This window comes from Mastigoproctus giganteus, chromosome 11 (genome assembly GCF_048544385.1).
Source record: "Mastigoproctus giganteus isolate SK-2022 chromosome 11, ASM4854438v1, whole genome shotgun sequence".
In the NCBI taxonomy this organism is placed as follows: Eukaryota; Metazoa; Arthropoda; class Arachnida; order Uropygi; family Thelyphonidae; genus Mastigoproctus; species Mastigoproctus giganteus.
Genome location: NC_143585.1, coordinates 133,892,381 through 133,914,958, shown reverse-complemented (window position 1 = coordinate 133,914,958; position 22,578 = coordinate 133,892,381). Strand labels below are relative to the sequence as shown.

General features: G+C 37.4%; 1 protein-coding gene across 2 annotated transcripts in view; it reads right to left on the bottom strand.

The window, feature by feature from the left end:
• The window catches only part of LOC150078443 (uncharacterized), a 225,817-nt gene that overhangs the window by 70,042 nt on the left and 133,197 nt on the right, over positions 1-22,578 (bottom strand). For both annotated transcript variants that reach the window (XM_090385017.1, XM_090385015.1), the window contains exon 2: positions 8,197-8,519. In XM_090385017.1, the coding sequence (XP_090241143.1) occupies positions 8,197-8,452 (256 nt within the window). In that variant the 5' untranslated portion in view covers positions 8,453-8,519. The remainder of the gene's footprint in view (positions 1-8,196; positions 8,520-22,578) is intronic.

Genomic DNA, 22,578 nt, shown 5'->3' with positions numbered 1-22,578 from the left:
CCTTCCCATAGAATAGCCCTGACTTAGGGTGGTGTTGTTTTTACTGCTGTAAGGGTTTAGCCGCATCAGCGACTTAGACAATATTGCGCCGTAATATGTCTGTAAACTGTTTGTATTCTGTGGTCGATTTGACTGTTTGCTGGAAGAAAAACACAAAGCAACCTTCGCCTGAGATCTTGGCTGAATTAGCCAAGTTGTGAAAAAAAGCATATAAAAATTCTTCGCGTCATTGACGAATTCGAATCCGGGCCTTTTACATTCAGTGTGAGGAACAGGGTGCTTATATTCACTGTACTACACGCAAGGATCCGGTTTGGTTTGTGCTCTGTGAGATAACCTTATTGTGTGGTCACCAATAAGGTTATCTCCAGAAAATCAAAGGTTACTCACATTCTGCATAATTTTGTATAAATGTGTACATTTTTTGAGATAATACAATACTGTTTTAATGACCAGCTAGGTCAGATGGAGAGAGCAACAGTTTTGTAATCCAGTGAGAGATGGTTGGACTAGATGAATTTGAAGAGCAAATTGGAGATATGACAACAGCTAAAGGTAATATTAAACACAGATGATTATCAACATGATCATCTCATCATTCAAAATTTAAACTATTAAACAAACCCATTTCGATCGGACTATTTAAGAAAGTTATCTTCCTGCAAAAATAATTTTAAGCATTCTTCACAAAATACTTTTCATAAAAATTGTACCTCACGTTATAATATTCATTAGGTTCTCAGAAAATACTGTAGATTCCTGTGTGATGTATTTCGATGATGTTCTGTAGGTTAAATGTTAATATTATGTTATGGTCACTTAAAATAAAAGAGCTTAAGCCAGAATTCCACTTGGTATGTACAAGCAAAGAACATACTCGTATTTTATATCAGAGTGAGAAGAATGGTTTATTTGGAAGCTTTGTTCTTTAAAGCTACTCAGGCTGTGAATGTGTAGGTGGAAATTCCAGGTTAAATCCTGTTACCTACTTTAGTGAGTTGCCAACAGCGTAAACAAAACCACCTCCCACAACAGCAACGGTTCTTTGGGCTATGTACACTTAATGTAACTGACCTAGGTGCACACGAGCTAAAATCCTATTCAAGTGTCATCGAATGCTTTTGATAAACGGCGCTGTATTGCATTCCACGTGTTTCCCGGTGTCCCACTTTGCGAATTCTTGCAGGAAGTCCTGTGCTCAACTAGTTTTTCTGGACAGTGATGTTTACCCATGAACCTGCTCCTGTTTCTCAGTTTGATAAGGTCTGTTTTGTTGTCTTTCTGCCCAAAGCTGAAGAATAATCAACCTTAACACCACAGGAAACTGAACTCACCAGCGTACTAATTTCTTTGCAAATTTCCAATACTGACCTAAGATGAAAACCGAAATAAGATATCTTCATAACGAAAAACTAAAAAAAGAGATACATAAGCGTATCTTTTATTTATTTAACTCAGTTTAGCCACATAACTGAACCCCACCCCCCCCCCTCCTGCATGGCCATAATACCTAAGGGGCGAGTACTGTATGTTACTTACAATTTACCATTATAACCAGGATGCTAATATCACCACACAATTCCAAATAGTTTCATAAACTATTACTGAAGATACTCCATGTAATAGATTATGAGCCATCCATTTTATTGAAGAAAAAAAGTAGACTAATTTTTATAAACATAAACACTAACTTTTTTATTTTAATACTTTTAACTAATAATTAAGTTCATTTCCAATCCAATTTTATACAGTTCTTAAGACATTCACCGTCTTAAGGGTTGTTGTTGTTGGAGTAGAATTTTAGGCGCATCAGCGACTAAGGTATAATGCCACGGGTATAATGTCTGTGAATTGCGTGAGTTCTGAGGTAACTCACGCAATTCACAGTTACTGGACGAAAAACTCGAGTTTCCCGGAGAAAAACCATGCTACCCTCGCCTGAGACCGAATAGCACAGCCACGGTTTGAAAAGGCCATAAAAATCCCCCCTGCCATCTCCGGACTCGAACTCGGATCTTTTCAACCCTGTATGAGAAGCACGGCGACTACGAGGGCACTATCTTCAGGGAACATTGTACGGTTATGGGGATAAATATTCATTTTCTTAAGTCATTCATCGATGAAATACATCAAACCTATAACAGAAATGCAATAAATACGATTCTGGTTCCATACACGCATGTACAAGTATTATATTCTACTAAACAGATGAGTAATATTAAATTAGCCATTCTTTTAATTTTTCCTCATCATTTATACTTATATGTATCTAACAGGAAAGCACCGAAACAAATTTTAGTCTTTTTAGGACATTCGTCCTGGCTCTCAGTGGAAACCCACTGAGCAAAATTAACTATATATCAAATTTGACATATAGTTAATTTTTCTGATTTGTTAAAAATTTGGGTCATTACGTATTATCGATAAAACACAACCAGAACTTTTAATCTTCTGCATTTTATCAACGGTCTGTACAGAAATGCCATGATAAAAGTATAGAGCCATCAAAGAGGATGTACTAAAACGTTAAAACAATAAGTGGTTTACATTATTGAACCCTGCTGAATGCAAGAAATTGTTATAATTCTTTGGTAATGATTCTCAGCTAGCCGGCGATTATTTTTTATGAAATCCCCCAAACATGAAGGGTATCAGAAACTTTAGTACTTTGAGTGGATTAATTTCAGCCTTTAGGCTGAAAAGTTTACTTTTGAAAATTTTGTAGATTGTATCTTCAGGAAATAGAAATCAGGAAAGATAGTTTCAAAGAACGAAAGCAGAATGGATAAATAACGAAGATAAAAATTGGTTCTGTAAGTTTCCAGTTGGACACTAAATGGTGTTGACTGGTTGGAGCGTGTGTTCAGACTTGTTTTGTAGAACATTGCCTGTGAACGTACCTATGGAAATCGCATGCAGCAGAAAAAGAATATCTATGCAAGAGAGAGAGAGAGAGAGAGAGAGAGATCCTAAGAAATTGGTCAATGATCAGCCTACCCGTCCTCTTGTTAATGGAATCTAGAAGCTGAGAGGGGTTTGGGGAGAACCAACACAGATGTGGTAATGTTGTGATGCAGAAGAAGCAATATTTGTGATATCCCTATTCCAAGAGAGATTAAAAGAGATGTGATCTTGTATAGAAACACGAATGTCTTCGAAGACGAGCATAGAAAAAACTTGGCTCTTTTTGCGAGAAATAAAATAGGATTGAGTTTTAGAATGGATCGAAATTAACTACGAAATTAACTCGTAAGCTTTCTTCGCCACATAGGAGAATTACCTGGAGGAACTGGTGGTGGATATTCGAGTTGATGTTGTTAGTGCTAGGAAAACTTTTTCTCAAACTGGACGGCGAAATCTACTGTGTTCTCATCAGAAAAACTATAAATAGAATTTCCATTCAGTGGAAATAGGTCATCAATACTCAAGAGGAAAAGAATTGAGGAAGGAATTGAACCTTGCACAACATCAACAGCATTAGTAGAGGACTTAAAAGGCATCCATCTACCATTATCCACAACAATGAGTCAGTCGACCATGACAGAATCCATATTGGCTATCATTAACATATAGGAGGTTTCCAAATAGTTCAGGAGCTGGAGGTTTATGGATTTCTTTATTTTACTTTCAAAAGAATAGAGTGCAATCTGTTCTTTTTAAATTTCAACGATAATTGAAAGGAAGATATTTGTCACCCATTTTAGGAACTAGCTGGATATCAGCGAATTTCAATACAGAAAATTTTCATATCCAGGAAATGGTGTTTTCCCTCTCCACAGAAGAAAAAAACCAGTGCAATAATCGTAAATAGTCGAAACAGAACAGATGCAAGTTCAGAAGCACAAGTTTTGAGAAGAAGTGGAAAAATGCTATCAGGACTAACAGCTTTCTTAGTATACATATTGTGCACAATTGTTCTAACATCCTTTGATCGGAAGACCACAAGAAGCAGTGAGTGAAGGTACTGTCAAAGGTACGAGGTCGTTTACCAAGATCGCCAATACAAGAGTTAAAATAAATGCAAGATGCTAGTAAGTTGGTTTTATTTTTGACTAAAGACGAAATAAAACGACCCGGTTTTAACAGATGTGGAAGTATAGACAGTCAGAAACTGTCATAAATAGCTGTAACCAGAGAGCTCGACTATCATTTTAATAAGAAGCAAGTTTTCTGCACTTAGCTTGTTCAAAATCAAGGTGAGATTTATTAAAAAATTGCTTTGCAGCTGTTGCGAGCTTTAAATAAGCAAATTATGAAGTGGATATTTAGATACAGGTAGATGGCTCTTTGTCTTCTAGCTTCTCCACGAATTCTGGTGTGTCCCTAGGTTCAGTTCTTTCTCTGACTATTTTCCTCTTGCATATTAATGACCTTCTTTCATTGGCTGGAAATCCATCCATAATTTTGTTGACGATAGTACACTGTATTCAACTTTACAGTTTATGAAATCTTGCCCACCACAAACAGCCTCAACTTCTGGAATAGCCACGACCAATTCCTTAAATGCTGACCTCCAGGTAATTAACCAGTGGAGCTAAGATAACTCAATTAATTTCAATTCTTCTAAAACTCACTCCTGTCTTATATCTTGCAAAAGGACTACTCGGTCTCAATGATGTTCTGTTTCTGCTGCATGCCTTTTCTATAAATACTTCCGTGGGCACTGTTCTTCTAAATTAGCTTCTATAATTCCCCCATCTCTCTCTTCTAAACCAGTCCGAACACGTGCGGCAACCAGTCAGTATTTATTTTTTGTCCTACTTCAAACTCACAGAACCAACTTTTCTTCTTCCTCGTTTATTCATTCAACTTCTGTTTTCTGGAACAAACTTCCTTCATACGTATTTCCTGAAAATTACAATCTACAGAAATTCAAATCTAGTGTCAACAAGCATCTTCTCAACTTTCAACTCGCGCACGGCACCAAGTACTACAGGTTCTAGTACCTTTCGTGTTTGAGGTATCATAAAAAAGTGATTAATGGAGTTAACGATAGAAGCAGCGATGAATTTAATAGAATTTAGGATATAGAGATTTTAAGCCAGAGAAGATTGCAGATTATGAAATCTAAAATAAGGCATACCAAAGCAAATGAGTTCGTAATCACAGCGTATGACAGCAGTTTCCGTTATTTTTTTTTTTTAAATTAGCTGTGATATTGCAAGGTTTAATATAAAAAAACAACACACTACAAAGTATTTGAAGAATTTATTAAGCACTAAAAAATTTACAGCAAAAATACTTTGTAGTGTGTTTCAGATTAATATTAACAACTGTATTGATTTTCATCAAAATATTCTCAACAAGATTTTATCACTACGTTTCATTCTGGAGATTAATTTTATAACAACATCTTGATTAAATTATTCCAAGCATTCTGCAAGGTTTACCATAAATTTCATGAAGATGGGTACAGTTCACGGACTGCACGATCTAGACAATCCCATAAAAACTCTATTAGGTTTAAGTCAGGAAATTCGGGCGGCCATACCATACTGTTGCTTAGTTGCTAGAAAGTCCCTGCACAGCTTAGAGCCGTGCTTTGGGTCACTGTCTTGTAATACAAAATTTCTTCCACAAAATCGAAGTTCAGAGGATATTGAAGATGTACCTTCTTTTCTCAAAATTCCTTCAATTCTGACGATGTCACCTACTCCAGAAAAACAGAAGCAACCCCAGATCATGATGGAACCATCACCATGATTGACTGTAGGCACTGAGCAATGTGGTACAATTTTTTATTCAGTTGATCGTCTCACATAAACTCTATGCTTGGATCCAAAAATTTCAAATTTGGATTCATCCGTCCACAGTACATTTTTCCACTTTTCAATTGTTCACGTTGATAGCTCTTAGCCCAAGCCAATCGTTTCTTTCGATTCAGGTTTTAATAAGGGTTTTCGGATCGCTAAATAAACATGAAGTCCAGCTTGTTCCTATTGAATTAAGCTCTAATTTCAGGCGCAATAAGTTGTCGTGTTTACAAATAGTGTTACGGTCTCATCTTGTGTTTCAATTATCACGCGCGGTCATCCCGATCGTGGTTTGTCCTTTAAACCGTCAGTCTCCTTAAATCGTGGAATGGTAGTTTGTACTCCTTTAAATGAAACACCTGATTTTTTTGCCAGTACTTCTCATGGAATAAATTTCTTTATACAGTGTTATACTCGCACTTCTTTTTTAAAACATTCAGCTCCTTATTTCTTGCCATGTTTATCTCGTAACACGCTAAACTTACACCAGACACTGTCTGAATGGCGTGTGTTCAATTTTATAAGTTACAGCTCTTGCTCCTCATTTTATATTATTGCAAAATACTCTGCAATCATCCACAATCTGCTATAATATTAAAACAATACTCCCACTTTCTAGAATATTCTATAATCGTTTACAACGTCCGATTATTTTCCTGAACGAAAAACCCGAGTTTCTAGGAGGGAAAAACCTTGTTATCCTCTCTTGAAACCGACCAACTTAGCCAAGTTGAAAAAAGCACATAAAACTTCCTCACATTATTAACGTGATTCGGACCCGGGTATTTTCCAGGCCGTGTGGGAAGGACGGTGATTTTAACCATTGTGCTACTTGCGGAACAGAAACATCCTGTATAGGCAAATATGAGCGACAAGTTCTGTTGCCGTTAAGTAATAATTTGATACATATGGAGACATTTTAAGTATTAGGTGTGTTAAGCGCCAAAGTAATAAGGCTATGAGGCTTCAGTATATTGTCTTTAACTGTGAACACGATATATATACAGTATATACATATATAGTGCTCAATAATTTGACAATAGAAACAAATTCGCATCTTCGATTGGCATGGAGTGTGGATCAATCGAACTCAATCTTTTGAAGCGACGAGTCAAGCTACAAGCTTTTCAAGTCCGATGGACACCCTTGGGCATGAACCTGTATAGATTTACCGCTTGGGTATTTGCCTTAACTAAGAAGTTGGGGGCAAAAAATTGAAGAAATGTGATCAGGGGATGTTTCTCCATGAACTAGATCCACTGATTGCACATAAACCCACGAATGCTACTTGGTATGCTGATCTGCGGTTGCTAGGTTTTAGGCGAATTGGCAACTTAGACATTATTGCTGCATTTCGTATTACAATCCCATGGACCACACTGCTCGTGTATCTGTACAAGTGTCTGTTCACGGATCAATGCATTTTCTACTGGCTGAAAACCCGGAATAACTCAAGGGGGGGGCAACCCTACTCCCTCCACTTGAGATCTGCTAATTACATCCCCAAATGAAGAGGCCTTTAATAATTCCCCTAGTCTATGGCAAGACTCGAACCGAGACCTTTCCAAAGAATAACAGCAGATACAAATCACTATACCTTCATGGAGGACTACACTAATCTTTCTAACGATTCTGTGTGGCCTACATTGTGGAAACTTTATGGAAGCAACCTTCACGCTTCCGATAGTGCTCCATATCACAAGCATGGATTGTAAATTATTGTTTTGAAGAGAATAACATCCGAACACCGCATTGGTCAGCACATTGTGCAGATCTAAACCCAAAAGAACATTTTCGGATTGACTGGAACTTAGAATTAGAGCAAAATCAAGACTATCTACTTTTTGTAGGATAGTGCAGTTTTTCTATAAGGCATTGGACTATGCTCTTACCGTATGAATTATACGATGTTCATATCATTATAACCACCTTTTTTAAATAAATACAAGTGATATTTTACTTGTATTAATGAAAGGTAAGCGGATTTTTCTGCAGCTGATGAATCTGAACTTCACAAAAAGCACAAAATACAAATACTCCTCAAAATTACTGTAAGCGAATAATTTTTACAGTAAGACAATCCGAATTCACCATATTCAGTCAGGCTACTGAAAGAAGAATTTCGAAGAGAACATTTGAAACAGACATCCTCTCAAATAACAAAATATTCTTTAAGTTAACCCTTGTGCTTCGGCCAATGATATTCCTTCCTTGGTTAAAATTCGCACAGGTTCCTATTATATTATCTTACTGTAAATGTTCATATACAATGTGGTATTTAACGAGGTAATATGCTTCAAAGTGAAGTATATTGAGTCATATTCTGACTTGGTTCGTTGTGCCTTAGCAGAATATGTACAAAAAATTGGATCATGGCTCAGTACTTGTTCAAATGATTTAAAATAATCAATTAATATTTGTATAAATCTAAAATTTGACTCACCACTTTTGTATATATTTGGTTCCAGGGTGTTCATCCTTTGGTCAACTGCATCTACGGCTTGATCGATGTACCTTTTCATCTCTTCTGGACTTATGCGTGGCATTAACACTTTGGGACCCTCCGGGATTGGATCAATTTCTTTGGCTGGTTTAAGGTGTTGCGTGAATCTACCTAGCTGTCTTTTGTGTAGACGAAGATTTCGTGTTACTCGTGAGACTATTCGCTGTCGGTTGCGTCCTAAAATAGGTACGTCCATAATCTCTATGGAAACGACTAGTCCAATGGTGAAAATGAACACAAGACATTGTTTGATGAACCGGATCCTTAATAAAAAATAAATAAATAAAATAAGTGATTATATAATATAGTAATTTATATTATATTATAATTATTATAATATATAAGTCCTGTCAGTAATAGCACAAACTTTTGTTATGGCATGCGAGCGTATATAGGTTCCAGAGAATTGAGAATATTGTTCGCTGATTTTTCTTTTCAATAAAAATAAAATGCATATAAAACTAGAATAGTAATGTAATGCTGGTTATTTTGTTTCTAAACATTTCTAAGCTAAGTTGATTACATAAGATGTTTTTGAAGTTTCCACATATTCTTATCGACGTTTCTAATTTTTATGGTCATATACAAATCAGAAAAAAGACAGGAAGGACATAGTTTTCGGGGGGGGGGGGTTTATTTAACGTAGGAATTAAATAAATAAACACAAGTAGGTTAAGCACAAACTGCGTTAGCCAATCACAGAGAACATTCTGTTCCCACTAAAGATCAACTCAGCTTGGTCTTATTTTCCACCTTAGATAACTTTATCCATGGGTCAGCATAAGTTGTGAATAACTTTTAAAACCCCATAGTATCATCCATTGGCGAAATACGCTGTATATTTAAAAATCGCAGACACTCCAGGACAGCTGTTTTAAAGTTTATTAGCTTCTCATCAGCCGGTGGATGGTCTCTATTGGCGAACCTGTTCTGAACAGATGAACAATTGTATTTAATCTAAGTGAACAGCCAAGCGGTTTTCTAGAAGAAAATCTTCCATTTAAACCGTGATCGGCATTACCTCAATAACGAGTTGGCTAATCCTATGCAATATTATTATATACATAAGATATTATCAAATAACATAATATTATTATTGCAATATTATAATATAACATAAGACCAAGTTTAATCCATCTTCAGTGGGAACAGAATGCAGCTTAAAAATCTGCTTGTGTTTATTTACAGCAACGATGCTTTTAGCTAAAAAAACTTGATTAAATAAACAGCCATGACAAAGCTTGGTCCTGATCTCTTGTAAATTCTTTGTGCCCCTATACACCTACAAAAAAAAAGTAAACTTTCCACGAGACATATGAAATTTCATTAATCGACGTAACAGATGAAATATAGATATCACAATACTGAAGATTCTTTATTTAACCATTCATCTGAGCTATCAAAAGAGATTCTGTTGGAGTCGCAGATAACCCAAAATTGAATTTAATAATATACTACAAAAACCTTGGAGTACCAATTGAATACCATGAGGAATACAGCTCTTTTCCAAACTAGAATTGAGCTCTCGGAAGCCAAAAGGTCTAGTATCACTCTGGTATATTCTGTTCTATAATGCAGTGCAGTAATATGTTATGCAAGAATATACTAGGTCAGTGGTTTCCGAACTTTTCTGTCCCGCGAGCTCTCTGATGACTGTGTTCTTGCGACCTTCAGTTCCTTATTGATAGGAGGCCGAGAAACCTAATTCTTGGCACAGTTTTACATTGTGATAATCGCTGTGATTACTAATTACTCCAAAATGGCTGGCGAGCTGGAGTTTGATAATCACTGATATAAACTATACATTTCTCAATAAAGCAATCATTATGATATTCAGCAATGGTATAGCCAGTTTTATTTATTTTTTACTTTATTCAATTTGAAGTGTAAAACTTCACTCTGATATGACAGTATAAGGTCGGGTAAATTTATCGGATTTCACAATTTAAACTGCATTCTCTCAATCAGAAATCTGAACAATGCAAAAAATAAATTTGGCATCTTATTCTAATTTAGGAATTCTAATATACAAAGTGAGGCTACCTTCTCACATGAAGAAGGTAGCCTCAGGAATATAAAAACAGAGCATAGGTTCTCATAGTGCGGAACACGCCCCTGGATTATTTGTTTACACTCGTTTTGGAAGGGTAACCTTGAATTTTATGAAATATTTAAGGGAGTGTAAGTTATAAACGTTTGATAACCTCTGAAATAGGGAGATTATTAAAACTAATTTTTAAAATTGTTACAGTCAAGCTACAAAGTGTATAGGGACTATGAAGTTTTCACTTGAAATGTAGGCCATACCTAACAGGAACATTTCTAAACTTGGAACAGGACAGCACTCTCAAAAGAGATTCTGTTGGACTCGCAGATAACCCAAAATTGATAATTATAAATAGGTATCCCACAGAGATATCAGACGAGAAGTTGATTAATTATTTACCTCTACCACATGGTCAGCTAATAAACATCAGGAGGAAAACCTACGAAATATTCCATATATTTTTCTCCGAATGCTACAGGCGGTTCTTTATACGAAGTCTTCAGTTTACCCAACATAATAGATATAATTGCAGACCCAGAAACAGGAAGAAAATAACTGGGCACGATGGGGACGAATACAAGAAACGGAAATACCAAGAATTGGGAAGAAAGAACGCAGGGGGAAAGGAGAAGAAACAAAAGTGGATCGGCCCTCATCAGAATTGCACCTGTTCCTGTGTACCCTGATCCATTTAAAGCCTTCTATAGGATGTAATTTGTTGGGATATTATGAGGTGTTAGCTCTTTCAGAAAACACGCTGGATTGTTTTGGTTAGATAATACCTTAATGGAACTTTTTTTTTTGAAGATAAGGTGGCTGAGGCAGCTAAGACCATTCGACACGTTTTCGAAATAGTTTGATATAAAGCAGCGGAAGTACGGCTGCTGATTCAGAAGAATAGCGCTCAAGGAAAGGTTTGCAGAAAAGGAGACACGTATCAGAAACTTAATGTCTGCGTGTGATCGCATTCAAGTGGGCTGTGGCAGTGTTTGATTAGCGTGCATGATCTCTTTTAGATATGGTAGAACCGAATTTTAGGAGGATGAAGCTAGCTTATTTCTCTTTCTCCACCATTCTAATAGATGTGATTGAACTTGGTAATTTCAAGAAGTGTAATAAATTGTTAGTTGTACTACAAGTCAAGGTTAATATGTTCCTTGATTAACTGTGATTAATCAAGGAACATATTGTCATTATCAGAGATTAATCACAGTAATCAGCCGCATAATGTTACGTTTTAATGTTTCTTTTTTAAAACTTTTAAAGAAAACAAAAACTATCTAAGAAAAGCACCATTTTACAAAAGACTACGTTCGCCATGTAAGTGCCAAGGCAACTCGGAGTAGAAGGAAGTCAATGTACCATATACGAAAACAGGATGTTTTCGAAGTCCAGTTTGCTAGTGGTATGACAAAACCGGAAGAAGAAAGCTACACCTCCACTAGAAAGAGGCCGAAACCCACACTTGAAAAGGTCTCAATAAATCCGGGTCCCAATTTCGTCATCGACAGAACTGAACCCGGACCTTTTCAAAGTAACAAACCCGCTGCCCAGATGAGCCAAATACATTCATCAGTACGCTGCCCTAGTTCGTCCTGAAATACTTCACACTGTCCCTGCTTCGCACTATCATTTGACGACTAAAACAACTTGAGGACTTAGAATATGCCGCAAAGAACATATTTACTTACATTAAACTGTTGATTGGGTGACTTTTTGAACAATTTTATTTTCTTAGTTAATCATAATGAGATGGTAGTAAGATAGCTAGTTTGGTGAAATTTGCCAATTTCTTTTTATTTCGATACACTAATAAAGTTATGCTGATTTTACTTGAGTAAGAAACGAGAACATTGACGCTGACAATCTGACATCAGTTTACTGCACATAACTCTTCTCGTGTCTGTATTTGTAATTCTTGATTGAATGTCATGAAAAGTTGGGTATTTCTTTGCCTTCTCCATATCTAGATTGCAGATGGCAGAACGTATCGTTGCATTAATTGAATAATATATATATATATATATATATACTCTCACAAATTCAGTGATCACTGAATTATGACCATCCCATCCGTAATGGACTATGCCGCATAGCTCGCAATATAAAAACAAGAACAGCTTCGTACGCTAGAGCAGTGGTGATTTGTATCGTGCAAGTCAAAGTGATAAAGTCGCAGTTATGGAATAGTAAAGATATCACTGATGATTATGGGAGCTCGTGCTTCCATATCGAAAACGGCACGTCTTGTCAGTTGCTCAGGTTCCACTGTGGTTAAGTTGTACAAAGAATGGTATCGAACTGGTCAAACAAACTCCATCCGACAGAACCATAAAGGAATTATGCAAGATGGATGTTCGTGATGAGCGAAAGGTGCAGCGCGTATTACAGGCTCAATGGCAGGTCACTGTGCGACAGTTGATATCGCAATAAAATATGGGAAATGAAAGAACATTATCCAAATGACGATGTGTCCCACATACTGACTTATGGGGTTCCACAGCAGACGACCCAAAAGACACCCTCTCCTCACCGACGATCATCGTAGACGGCGGATGCTGTTGTATCAACAATACGCTAGTTGAAGGCTGGAAGACTAGAAAAGAGTGTGCTGGTCGGATGAGTGCAAAACCTGATGCAACACCTTGACGGAAGCCTTCGTGTGTAGCACAAGCAGCACGAGTCCATGGACCCGTTGTGCATGGTGTCCACTATCCAGGCAGGTAGCGGTGGTTTGCTTAATATAGGGCATGATTTGCTGGCAAGAACTAGGATCTTTGGTGAGATCCACTGGCAGCTCTTAGGAGACCATGTGTACCCTACCATGTTGCATTTTTTCTCGGACAGAAATGTGCCATCTCATCGGACCCGCACTGTACACAAGTGGTTTTAGGAACAAAGCGAAGAAATACTCATCTTGATTAGCCTCCAAATTCATCTAACCTCAATCCAATTGGACACCTGTGGTATGTTTTTAAACGGGAAGTGAATTCGTATTGGCCTGCAACTGTCATCTATTCTGACACTGTGGAAAGCCTTGCGGGCATCATGGCTGCATATCCCTACGAACCTATTCAAACATCTATGGAATCAGTGCCTACGCGAATAGCGGCTCTGGTCCGTGCGAACGTTGGCCCAACACGCTATTAGGGAGGTTGTCATAATTCAATGATCACTGAATTCGTGTATATATATATTATATTATATTATTTTTTGAAGTGAAACTTCTTTAGGCGCGCCCAGGAAGTTTCAGATGGGAGTAACTTGCGTTCGTGGATTGACAAAAAAACGCAACGAAATTGCGACCGTTGCCAATGCGCCAGTTCTCATGCGATCACCGAAGTTAGGCCCAGTTAGTAATTAGGAGGGTGACCACCTGGAAATACCCAGTGTAATTGACTTTGCCTTCATTTCTTGTTTTTTTTTTTTTCTTTTGTTAATCCAAAGAAAATATTCTTCCGATTTTCACGTATCATTTAATTTTTTTAATTGGAAAGGTAAAAAAGGATAAATCTGTGCTTTACATCTTTACTCTGCAACTACCACAATGCATGTCAAAACCTTCCACTGTGTGAGCATATTCCTGGGCGCGCTCTCCTGCCGTCTGCAGGTAGTACACTGTATGTCAAAGTTCGTCAAAAAGTAATTCTTCCAACAAGATAATGCACTATGTCACAAGACCATAATTGCACAGAACAAGACAGTGAACTCATCCTACTATTACAGTCTTCCCAATCACCAGATCTCGATCAAACTGAGCATTGAGAGCCGATAAAACGAGAATAGTCTCTTTTAAGAATAGTCTGGTGGATGAGAATATTGCTTCTGATTCCAAGCCAAACGTGAACATACAAACGTGTATATATGTCGAATGGAGTTGCGATTTTCAGTCCTTTACCTGATTTCCTTGTTTGAAAAGAACCACTAAAACTTTGTAAGCCGTTTTGAAGAAGATTACCTAATCCATATAAGGGGTTGTTCATCAGCATAAAAAAAAGCGATTCAAAGAATTGTTGAAGTGTGCAATAGCAACAACAAGTCTGATCAAATTCGTTGAGATTATCTGATGGTCACCACACGTGTAACTAATATTCCTGTGGCACCATACGTGAAGCCTTAAAAGGTAGACTGCACCTGTTTCCTCTATAAAATCAGACACGTGTCGATCGAAAGCATAATTCTATCAAAGGTTGTCTTTCGCCCAGTGAATGATTAACAGGACTGCGTAGCACCCAGGCAGTGGCGTGTTATCCTATAGGCAAAAAAGACATCTGCCTAGAGCCCCCAAAATCACTGTTTCAAAACACATTTCTGTTTTTACTAATATTTTTAAGTGATTTTTATCGGAAACTGAACTTTCTACCTACCAAGATCAATGAACTTTACTTGAAGCTTAATTTGAAAATTATGCTTTTTTCAAAATTTGTTTTATCGATTTTGATGACATTTCATGTTTAGATCTTCGTTTAACTAGTTGAGTTAATTGAAAAAATAAAGACAGCCTTGGAATGGAATTTGCGGACCCCAAAGTTACATTTTGCGTTGGGTCCCATGAAGATATAACGCGGAACTGGACCCAGGATGGTTATTTATTAACCTATAGAGGGGCAAACTCACTTTCACTTTAAAGAATCGCTGACAGACACAAGTTGTCGAATTTGGGCTTAGGAAAAACCCTCATCTCCAAGCTTGGGAATCATTTCACTCATTTGGTCCGCCTGCTGCAGACCAAATGTTTACCATTACACTATTTCATGAGGACTAAAATTTTACCATCGCATTATTTTACTAAATTAACCACTTTGCACCCTGATGGTCAAATTTCAAACTTTATTATTGTTTAAAAAACTGCATTTTTTACTGATTGAAACTCAAGTGTTCTCCGTCCTGGAATTATTAATTTCCAAAAGTGGGGCTTAGATAACCCAAGCTATCAAGCAGGATCGCTCTAGACAGTACCAAGATTACGAATTTTTGGTGCAATACAGGGGCAAGGTCTGGTAGGGTGAGAATCTTGGCAAAGTACAAAATTTTGGTTTCAGTGGTAAAAATATCACTCTTCTTCAGTGCTGAAAAATGCCAAGGATTTCCATCAAGTTATTAATTCTACTGCTTAGTTTACAAATTTTTTAGGTTGTACTCGGATGTTTAAAAAAAAAGCAACAGAAAGTAGTTGAAGAGCACGCATTTTGAATAGACGTTGCTTTCATAAGAGCGTGACGCGATTTGGGAACACGGCAATGCTTGTGGGGGCTAATGAGGTAACAGCGTAGTTGTGCTACTTTGCACATCTGCTGCTCGCAGGTTTTTCTAGTTCCTGGAAAACTTCACTAACGCACGTAGACAAGTCCACATACCATTTGTGCACGAGTAATGAATTCCCAATTAGTATAACGAAAAACACAACTTTTAAAATCTTCCTTACGGGGAACTTTTGTTTTAACAAGGTTAAGGATACAAGGTTGTTGATCGGGAGAATTAAAAATCAACATATTTGTAATGAAACATTTAACAAAAGACTGTATTCTTCCTTCCCCTCTTGAAGGTGTGTTTCTTTCTTGAAAAACCTTCATGGTTGCCACTCTGTATTTACAAGAGTACGCATTACCATTACAACTCTTGTTGTCTGGAATGTGAAACGACCCATATCAACAAAGACATTAACAATTTCATAGAAGGGTTCTTACTAGAGACCATTTGCGAATCAGAGACTTTGTTTCCCGTTATACGCCCTCCAGCATCTTTACAAGTTTTAATATAGCGTTAAAGAAGAAATAAATCATGATGTAGGGAATCTATAATGCTAAATTACATCCTAAACTGGGAAATACACTCTAAATGACGACATCATTCCTCTTAAACTCACGGATAGGTATCTTTAGCCCTTGTGGGCAGCACAGTTGGTATAAACACGGTTTGCTCCCACACCGGATGGAAAAGACCTGAGCTTGAATCGCGTCAATGACGCGAAGGATTTTTATGGGTCTTTTTCACGTGGATGAGTTAGTCGGTCTCAGGCGAGGTATGCTGGATAGAAGCTTTTAGAATTTTTATAATGCGGAGACTGAGATTTACAGTGTACTTATATGTACGGTCCGTGGAACCGCAGTTGAGCAAAAACACTCCCCATCACGTCGTTTGTGAGAGGCCAAATTAGTACACAATGATGAATGCGCTGGTAAATTATATTAAACACGTTCTTATGAGAAATGGGAAAGCTAAGTGCCATTTGCGAACTTCTTATATCTTAGTAATTATATCTAATTAAGAATAGATATTATGTTCTATTGTTGAATGCTTTTCTAGCTAGATAAATATACAGGAAGTTCTGAATGTCAAGGTTGTAGTAATCGGTTGACGACATCCTGGACATTTGACTTCCTGGTTCCTTTAAGGCATTGTTTTGCGATAAAAAGTATGTACTAAAAGGTTTTATGTATTATATGCTACTCTACAAAATCAACAGAATACGCAGAAAATGTAGTGTAACTCGTGGAGCTTGCGATGAAGAGGGTCAAAATTTGGTATGGTGGTGTACCATACCATAACGATGAAATGAAAAGACAGCGAGAAATTTTCGGACAAGTATAAGGAACATTCATAGGAGTTATATAAGAATTATCAAAAAAGTTACATTACGAACATCGATACAAATGCTCGAAAATATAGTCACATGACATCCGTACGTCATATGATCCCCTCCAATGGCTAAACAGGTCTGACAGCGGTGAACCATTCTCGATATAAGGGTGTCTATAAGATTCTGTAGCAACAAATCCCATTCTTCCACTAGCTCACACCTTAGCTCACCAAATGACCGGCATGCAATGCAACGCCCACGGGGGGTCCCACGCACATTACATCGGATTTAGGCTCGAGCGCATAATTTGCATAATGTGCGACTCTGTAAGGTGGTAGATCGATTTCTATTGGATACTCTGAATTTACATGCCAGGATGCCTATTTCATCAAATACTCGTCTTCGGCAACATTGTTCACATAAGATGTTGATGAAAAACATTTTGTTCGGTTAATGTTAATTTTGTCGAGCACAGTAATATGAAGAATGAAAAATAATTATTTTTCATTCTTTCACTACAGATGTTTTCTAAGAAAAGAACGTTTCTGAATCATTTCTAATGCTGATTTCAAAATGACTTCAGTTTGTTTCCATCATGTTGGGTTTTTCAAAAATTACGAAAGAAAATTTGATTTTTCACAATTTTTTATTAATTTTGGCAGAATTTGCGCACTGAAATTATAACCAAATGCTACGTTTACCAGACTTTTATATTTAAATACATCTTGAAAATACTCTTAAAAAGGGCAATGTGGTAAGAAATCCTATAAATGCTCTTCTCTCATTTTAAAAATTGATCTATGATAGGTCAAATTTGATTTTCTTTCAGATCATTCTACTGCACAGTTCCTCTTCAGCATCCAGCAATAGTCAGCATGATATTGATTCCACCTCCCCTGGTACCTCATATCCGTGTCTTTAATATCCTCTTGAAACCTTTCGCCCTTCACTAACACTTTCTCGATTTTCTGGGAAATAGTCTATGTGGGAGGGTAAAAATGTACCGTGACACTTTGCAGGCCAGCTTATTGAAGTTTGTCAACATATTTTCAACTATATTCTTGTAGTGTGGATCTTTATTATTCCCTAAGACGTTCTCAACAACCTGAAACTAATCCATGCCCGATTTTCTCTTTTATTCATAGTTCCCTCAATATCTCGGCTCCTCATCAGTTTGCGCAGCCGATGTCCAACAAAAATACCTTGTTTCAGCTTCTCCTGGGTGATCGATGGGATTTGGTACAGAGGTGGTTGAAGCAGCTACCTTCCTGAAGTAAAGCTCTCAGAAGCTGTTTCATTAAACCCAGTTTGATATGCAAGGGTAGAAGAAGGACAGTTTTGGGGTCTGCCAATGGTTTATAAACTATGTTCTTTGATCCAGGGAACAAACTACTCCCCTCTTTGGCCTGACATTGACATCCCGCTGTTTACTCCTGGCTCAACCGTCCCACTCCCACAAAAACCAAGGCATTTTTATGTAGCCAGGTTACTGTCCAAGTAACATGTCTGTCGCTTTAAAGTCCGCACAGACCAACCAACCATGTTCTTCATACCCTTATATGTTTCTTTCAAATGTACAGAATGAGCTACTAGAATTGAACCATATTTATTTCCATTTTGAAGGACTGCTCTTTGATGAATCAATAAAGTCTCCACTGTGTATGATTGTTACTAATTCCTAAATAGTTCAGTTCATTAAGTCATTTATATTACTGCAAAAAGCCATAGAATCGTCCTAAGAAAAGTAGGCGACTAGTTCTCTTTCTCTGTGTCTGTACCATGAGTAAAACGTCCCGTATGCTAGAAGATTGTTTGACTTAAGTCTAGAACCAAGGAGTTCTGCAGATTCCTTTGGTAAATTTAAATCTCTTTACCATATCATTGAGTTCATATTGTGAAAACAGTTGAAGGCTGAGACGCCTCCGTAACCAGGAACAGCAGTGCGTAGCACACGCTTCTTGATTAGACCGGAGTTCGAGCCCGTGACCACCAAATACGGAGGATGCGGAAAGGTCAGAGAATGACCACCGCATATCCCCTGCGCAATATGGCCTTAGTTGCTAATGTTCCTAAAAACCAAATAACAAACAATAACCGTTGAAGGCTGGACTCAATATCTCCAGCCGTGTAGACTTCAGTTGCATCTTCAGAAGCTTCACTTGAACTCTCTCTTCTTGGAGTTCAATGTGTATCGAGTCAATTTGTACATTTACCAGAGGTTAGTGTACATACTTGGTATAATAAATATATGATTTGACATATTTTATAAATATTTCAAGAAATATTGCAAAATAAAATATCCATACTGTTTTTTGTGTGCACAAGGCAACATCTAAATGGCTTGAAGCTCTACGTACATCTGAGCAAACGCAGCTATGGACGAGTCTTTTCTATTATATAACAGGCTTAATGACCCTCTACACACACACACACACACGCCCGAAAGATAAACATTGCCTATATTCATGAAATAACCGATGAAACATCAATTCCACTCTTTCTCATTTAGAACATTCAACGATTTAAAATGAACTAGATAATCTATAGTTAATTAATAACTTTAGATAATCTATAGTTAATTAATATAATTACTAATTAATTTATATTAATAATTAATCAAAGTAACCGTTTTACTTGATTAATAAGTCATTATTTATATATTTAGTAAACTGATAACAAAAAACACGAACTATTTAAACTTTCGTATGCGTACCCTTAAACCGATAACATTTCTTTCTATTTTGCTTAAAAACTAACTAGGAGCATTTTCCATTCCTTTTGTAGTCAGGAATACGACGTTGATATTATCACTGCCAAATTTTTCATTAATTCCTTCCAATCAGTGCACGGCAAGAAAAATAATATCCAGTGTTCTAGTTACAATATACAATCATGTGGATAGTCTAACTTGATATGTAATAAAAAAAAAATAATTTTTGAATTTATATTTGCCCAATTTTAAAAAAAATTGGAATGGCTCGAAAAATCTTTCTAAGAGTCAAATAGAACATTTCATGAAAATCCGTCCATTGGGGGTTGTGTTTTTACATTGACACAGGTCACACACATGCGAACGCGGCTTAAAAAAGATGGCTGACGTGTACACCCTCTTGGGAAATGTAATAAGCAGTCTTCCTAATAAGTAGTTTCATTTCGTGACCAGATCTATATATTGAGGAATTACGTCGTCTTCTTCTTAGAACTCGGTGCAGATAGAACAGAAATTTAGCTTTCGTCATCCATAGCACAATACCTTCTGTCATATCCTGTTATGAAATTCACGGACCACAAAGTAATCATGATAAATAAAATGTACAGAGTATTTGTGCAGAGGAGCATCCTGATTAGGCATGGCCCAAATATTAGACCCAACCAGAGAAAGACAGATGCAAAGCTGTATTGGGAACAAGGCTTACCAGTTAGAGGGTGTGCGATACAATGAAGACACAGACATTTCTTATTATACAACATTTCTTTCTCTTTCTAAGAAACTAATTCTCACTTGAAACTTCTCGCAACCTGGTAATAAACGTAGATCTTGTTTTGCGCGTGAATAACTAACCACTAGTTTGGTTTTTAAACAATAAGTAATTAGTTTAACATTTTACAGTTCTCTGTCAAAAACGTGACAGAGCACAACTGATAGGAAAGGGAGGAAGATGGTTCTTCTTATGAAGTAACTTACTACAGAAACTGAAATCTTCAAAATTTGATGATTTTTCCTACTAGGGAGAGATTAGATTTTTGTATGTTTTCCAATAGACAGAGATGCAAAAGCCACTATTTCATGCTGCCTGAAGCTCACACGAATTAATTACTTATAATAAACTACAAATAATTACTTTTGCTAACGATCAAGCCAAAGAAGAGAAATAGAAAACACCAAAGACGTTGCCAAAGGCAAAAATTGCAATTTTTTTTTACAGCTTAAGGCGAGGCATGGACTCTATAAGGTCTCTGAACATTGCGGGAGGTGTTTTATCAAGTCTCCAGGATTGTGTCCCGTAGGTCTAAGATAATCCGTGGTGGAAGTTCCAAACTCCTAATCTGTCGATCGACGTAATCCCATAGACGTTCTGTGGGATTCTTGTCCAGCAAATTCGACAGACAGGGTAGCGCCTGGAAGTCACTGTTGTGTTCGGCGAAACACTCTCAAACAATACCAACAGGGCACATTTTCATGCTGGAATATACCAGGAAGACAGTCACCATGAAGGGGTGTGTACCTGATCGGCCACAATAGATAAATAGTTTTTAGCATTCAAAGTGCGGTTGAGGGCTTCAAGAGGTTCCCAGGAAAATATTTCCCATACAAGAACACTCTCGCCACCTGCCTGTTTATGTTGGACATTAGAATGATTAAAAATTTTAACTCTCTCCAATATAATATTTCTGTAGTATCTATGCAAACTGTCGCCATATCCTTCATCTACTATCCGGATGCATAGTGGGAAACGTGATTCATCAGAAAGACAACTTTTTTTTTTTTTCCAATCGTCAATGATCCGATGACATCGTTCAGATGCAAACTTTAGGCGTCGTTGGCCATAATACCTTGACTGGGCACATACTCCGGTGGTTCAAACGGAGGAGGGTTCGTTAAATCGTCTTCGTGGAAATGCTGTTGGTCACCCTCTGGTTAAAGTTCATGGTTAGCCATTCCACGGTTTTTCGTCTATCGGGTGGCACAATGCGGGACAGCCTACGTTCAAAATGACCACTGAAGAAGCGTGAGCGCCCGCCATTACGAGGCGACTGTGCTCAGTCAACTACCCGTCCACTCTTGGAACATCTTAACAACAGAGCTCCGCGAGCAGCACACAAGATTCCCAGTTTCCATAATACTGCTATCCTTTAACCAGCACTGAACAATCATCCTTTTTTGCACAGCCCGTCAGATCATGTCCCTTACCCATATTGATCAAGTACTTCGTGTAGTCCTGCACATGAACCTGCAGTATCACATTCACCGGTTCTCACCGCGATACGTGTGGCACTGGGAGGGCGGTCATAATGTTTTGACCGGACAGTATTCCTATCTACACATGCATAAATAAATCGGGATTCCTTTTTACTGGGCTTTTCCTCCAGGAGTTTATCTCGACTGGAGTACTGAAATATCCATGATAGACTCTATCCTACTGGAAGATTTAAGCACAGTCTCAGGAAGCAGAAGCACTTATCAATACCATGAACTTACATTTAAGTGAAAACGCTCGAACCATGGCATGCATCTTATTGTTTTTTATAACTGCACATTCAACTCATGGCATTCATATATGCTCCAATTTGTGATTTATAATTATTTACACACCAATTAAATTCTTTGAACTATTTTTAAAATGAAAGAAAAATATTAACAAGAAATTTTATTTCACTCATAACTGGTTCTTGTCACCAGCAGTTACTACGGTTGACCTATGTCGCCGTTCAGTAAGAAATTACAAACATACACTACACTGCCAAAAAGTATCCGGACACTTTTCCCCCAAGGAGCGTTCGGATGTTTTTTTGGGAAAACTAAAACACACCCGCCATCTTCGTGTCAGGAAAGAGCAACTGAGTTCATGCTAGAAATAAGAAAATCAATGAAATCACAGTAAATGAGGTGGGGGCACTGAATTTAGCGAAAGGAGAAGTCATCATATTAGCAATCGATCACTCTGTTGGTGCCATTACAGACAAACTGCAACAC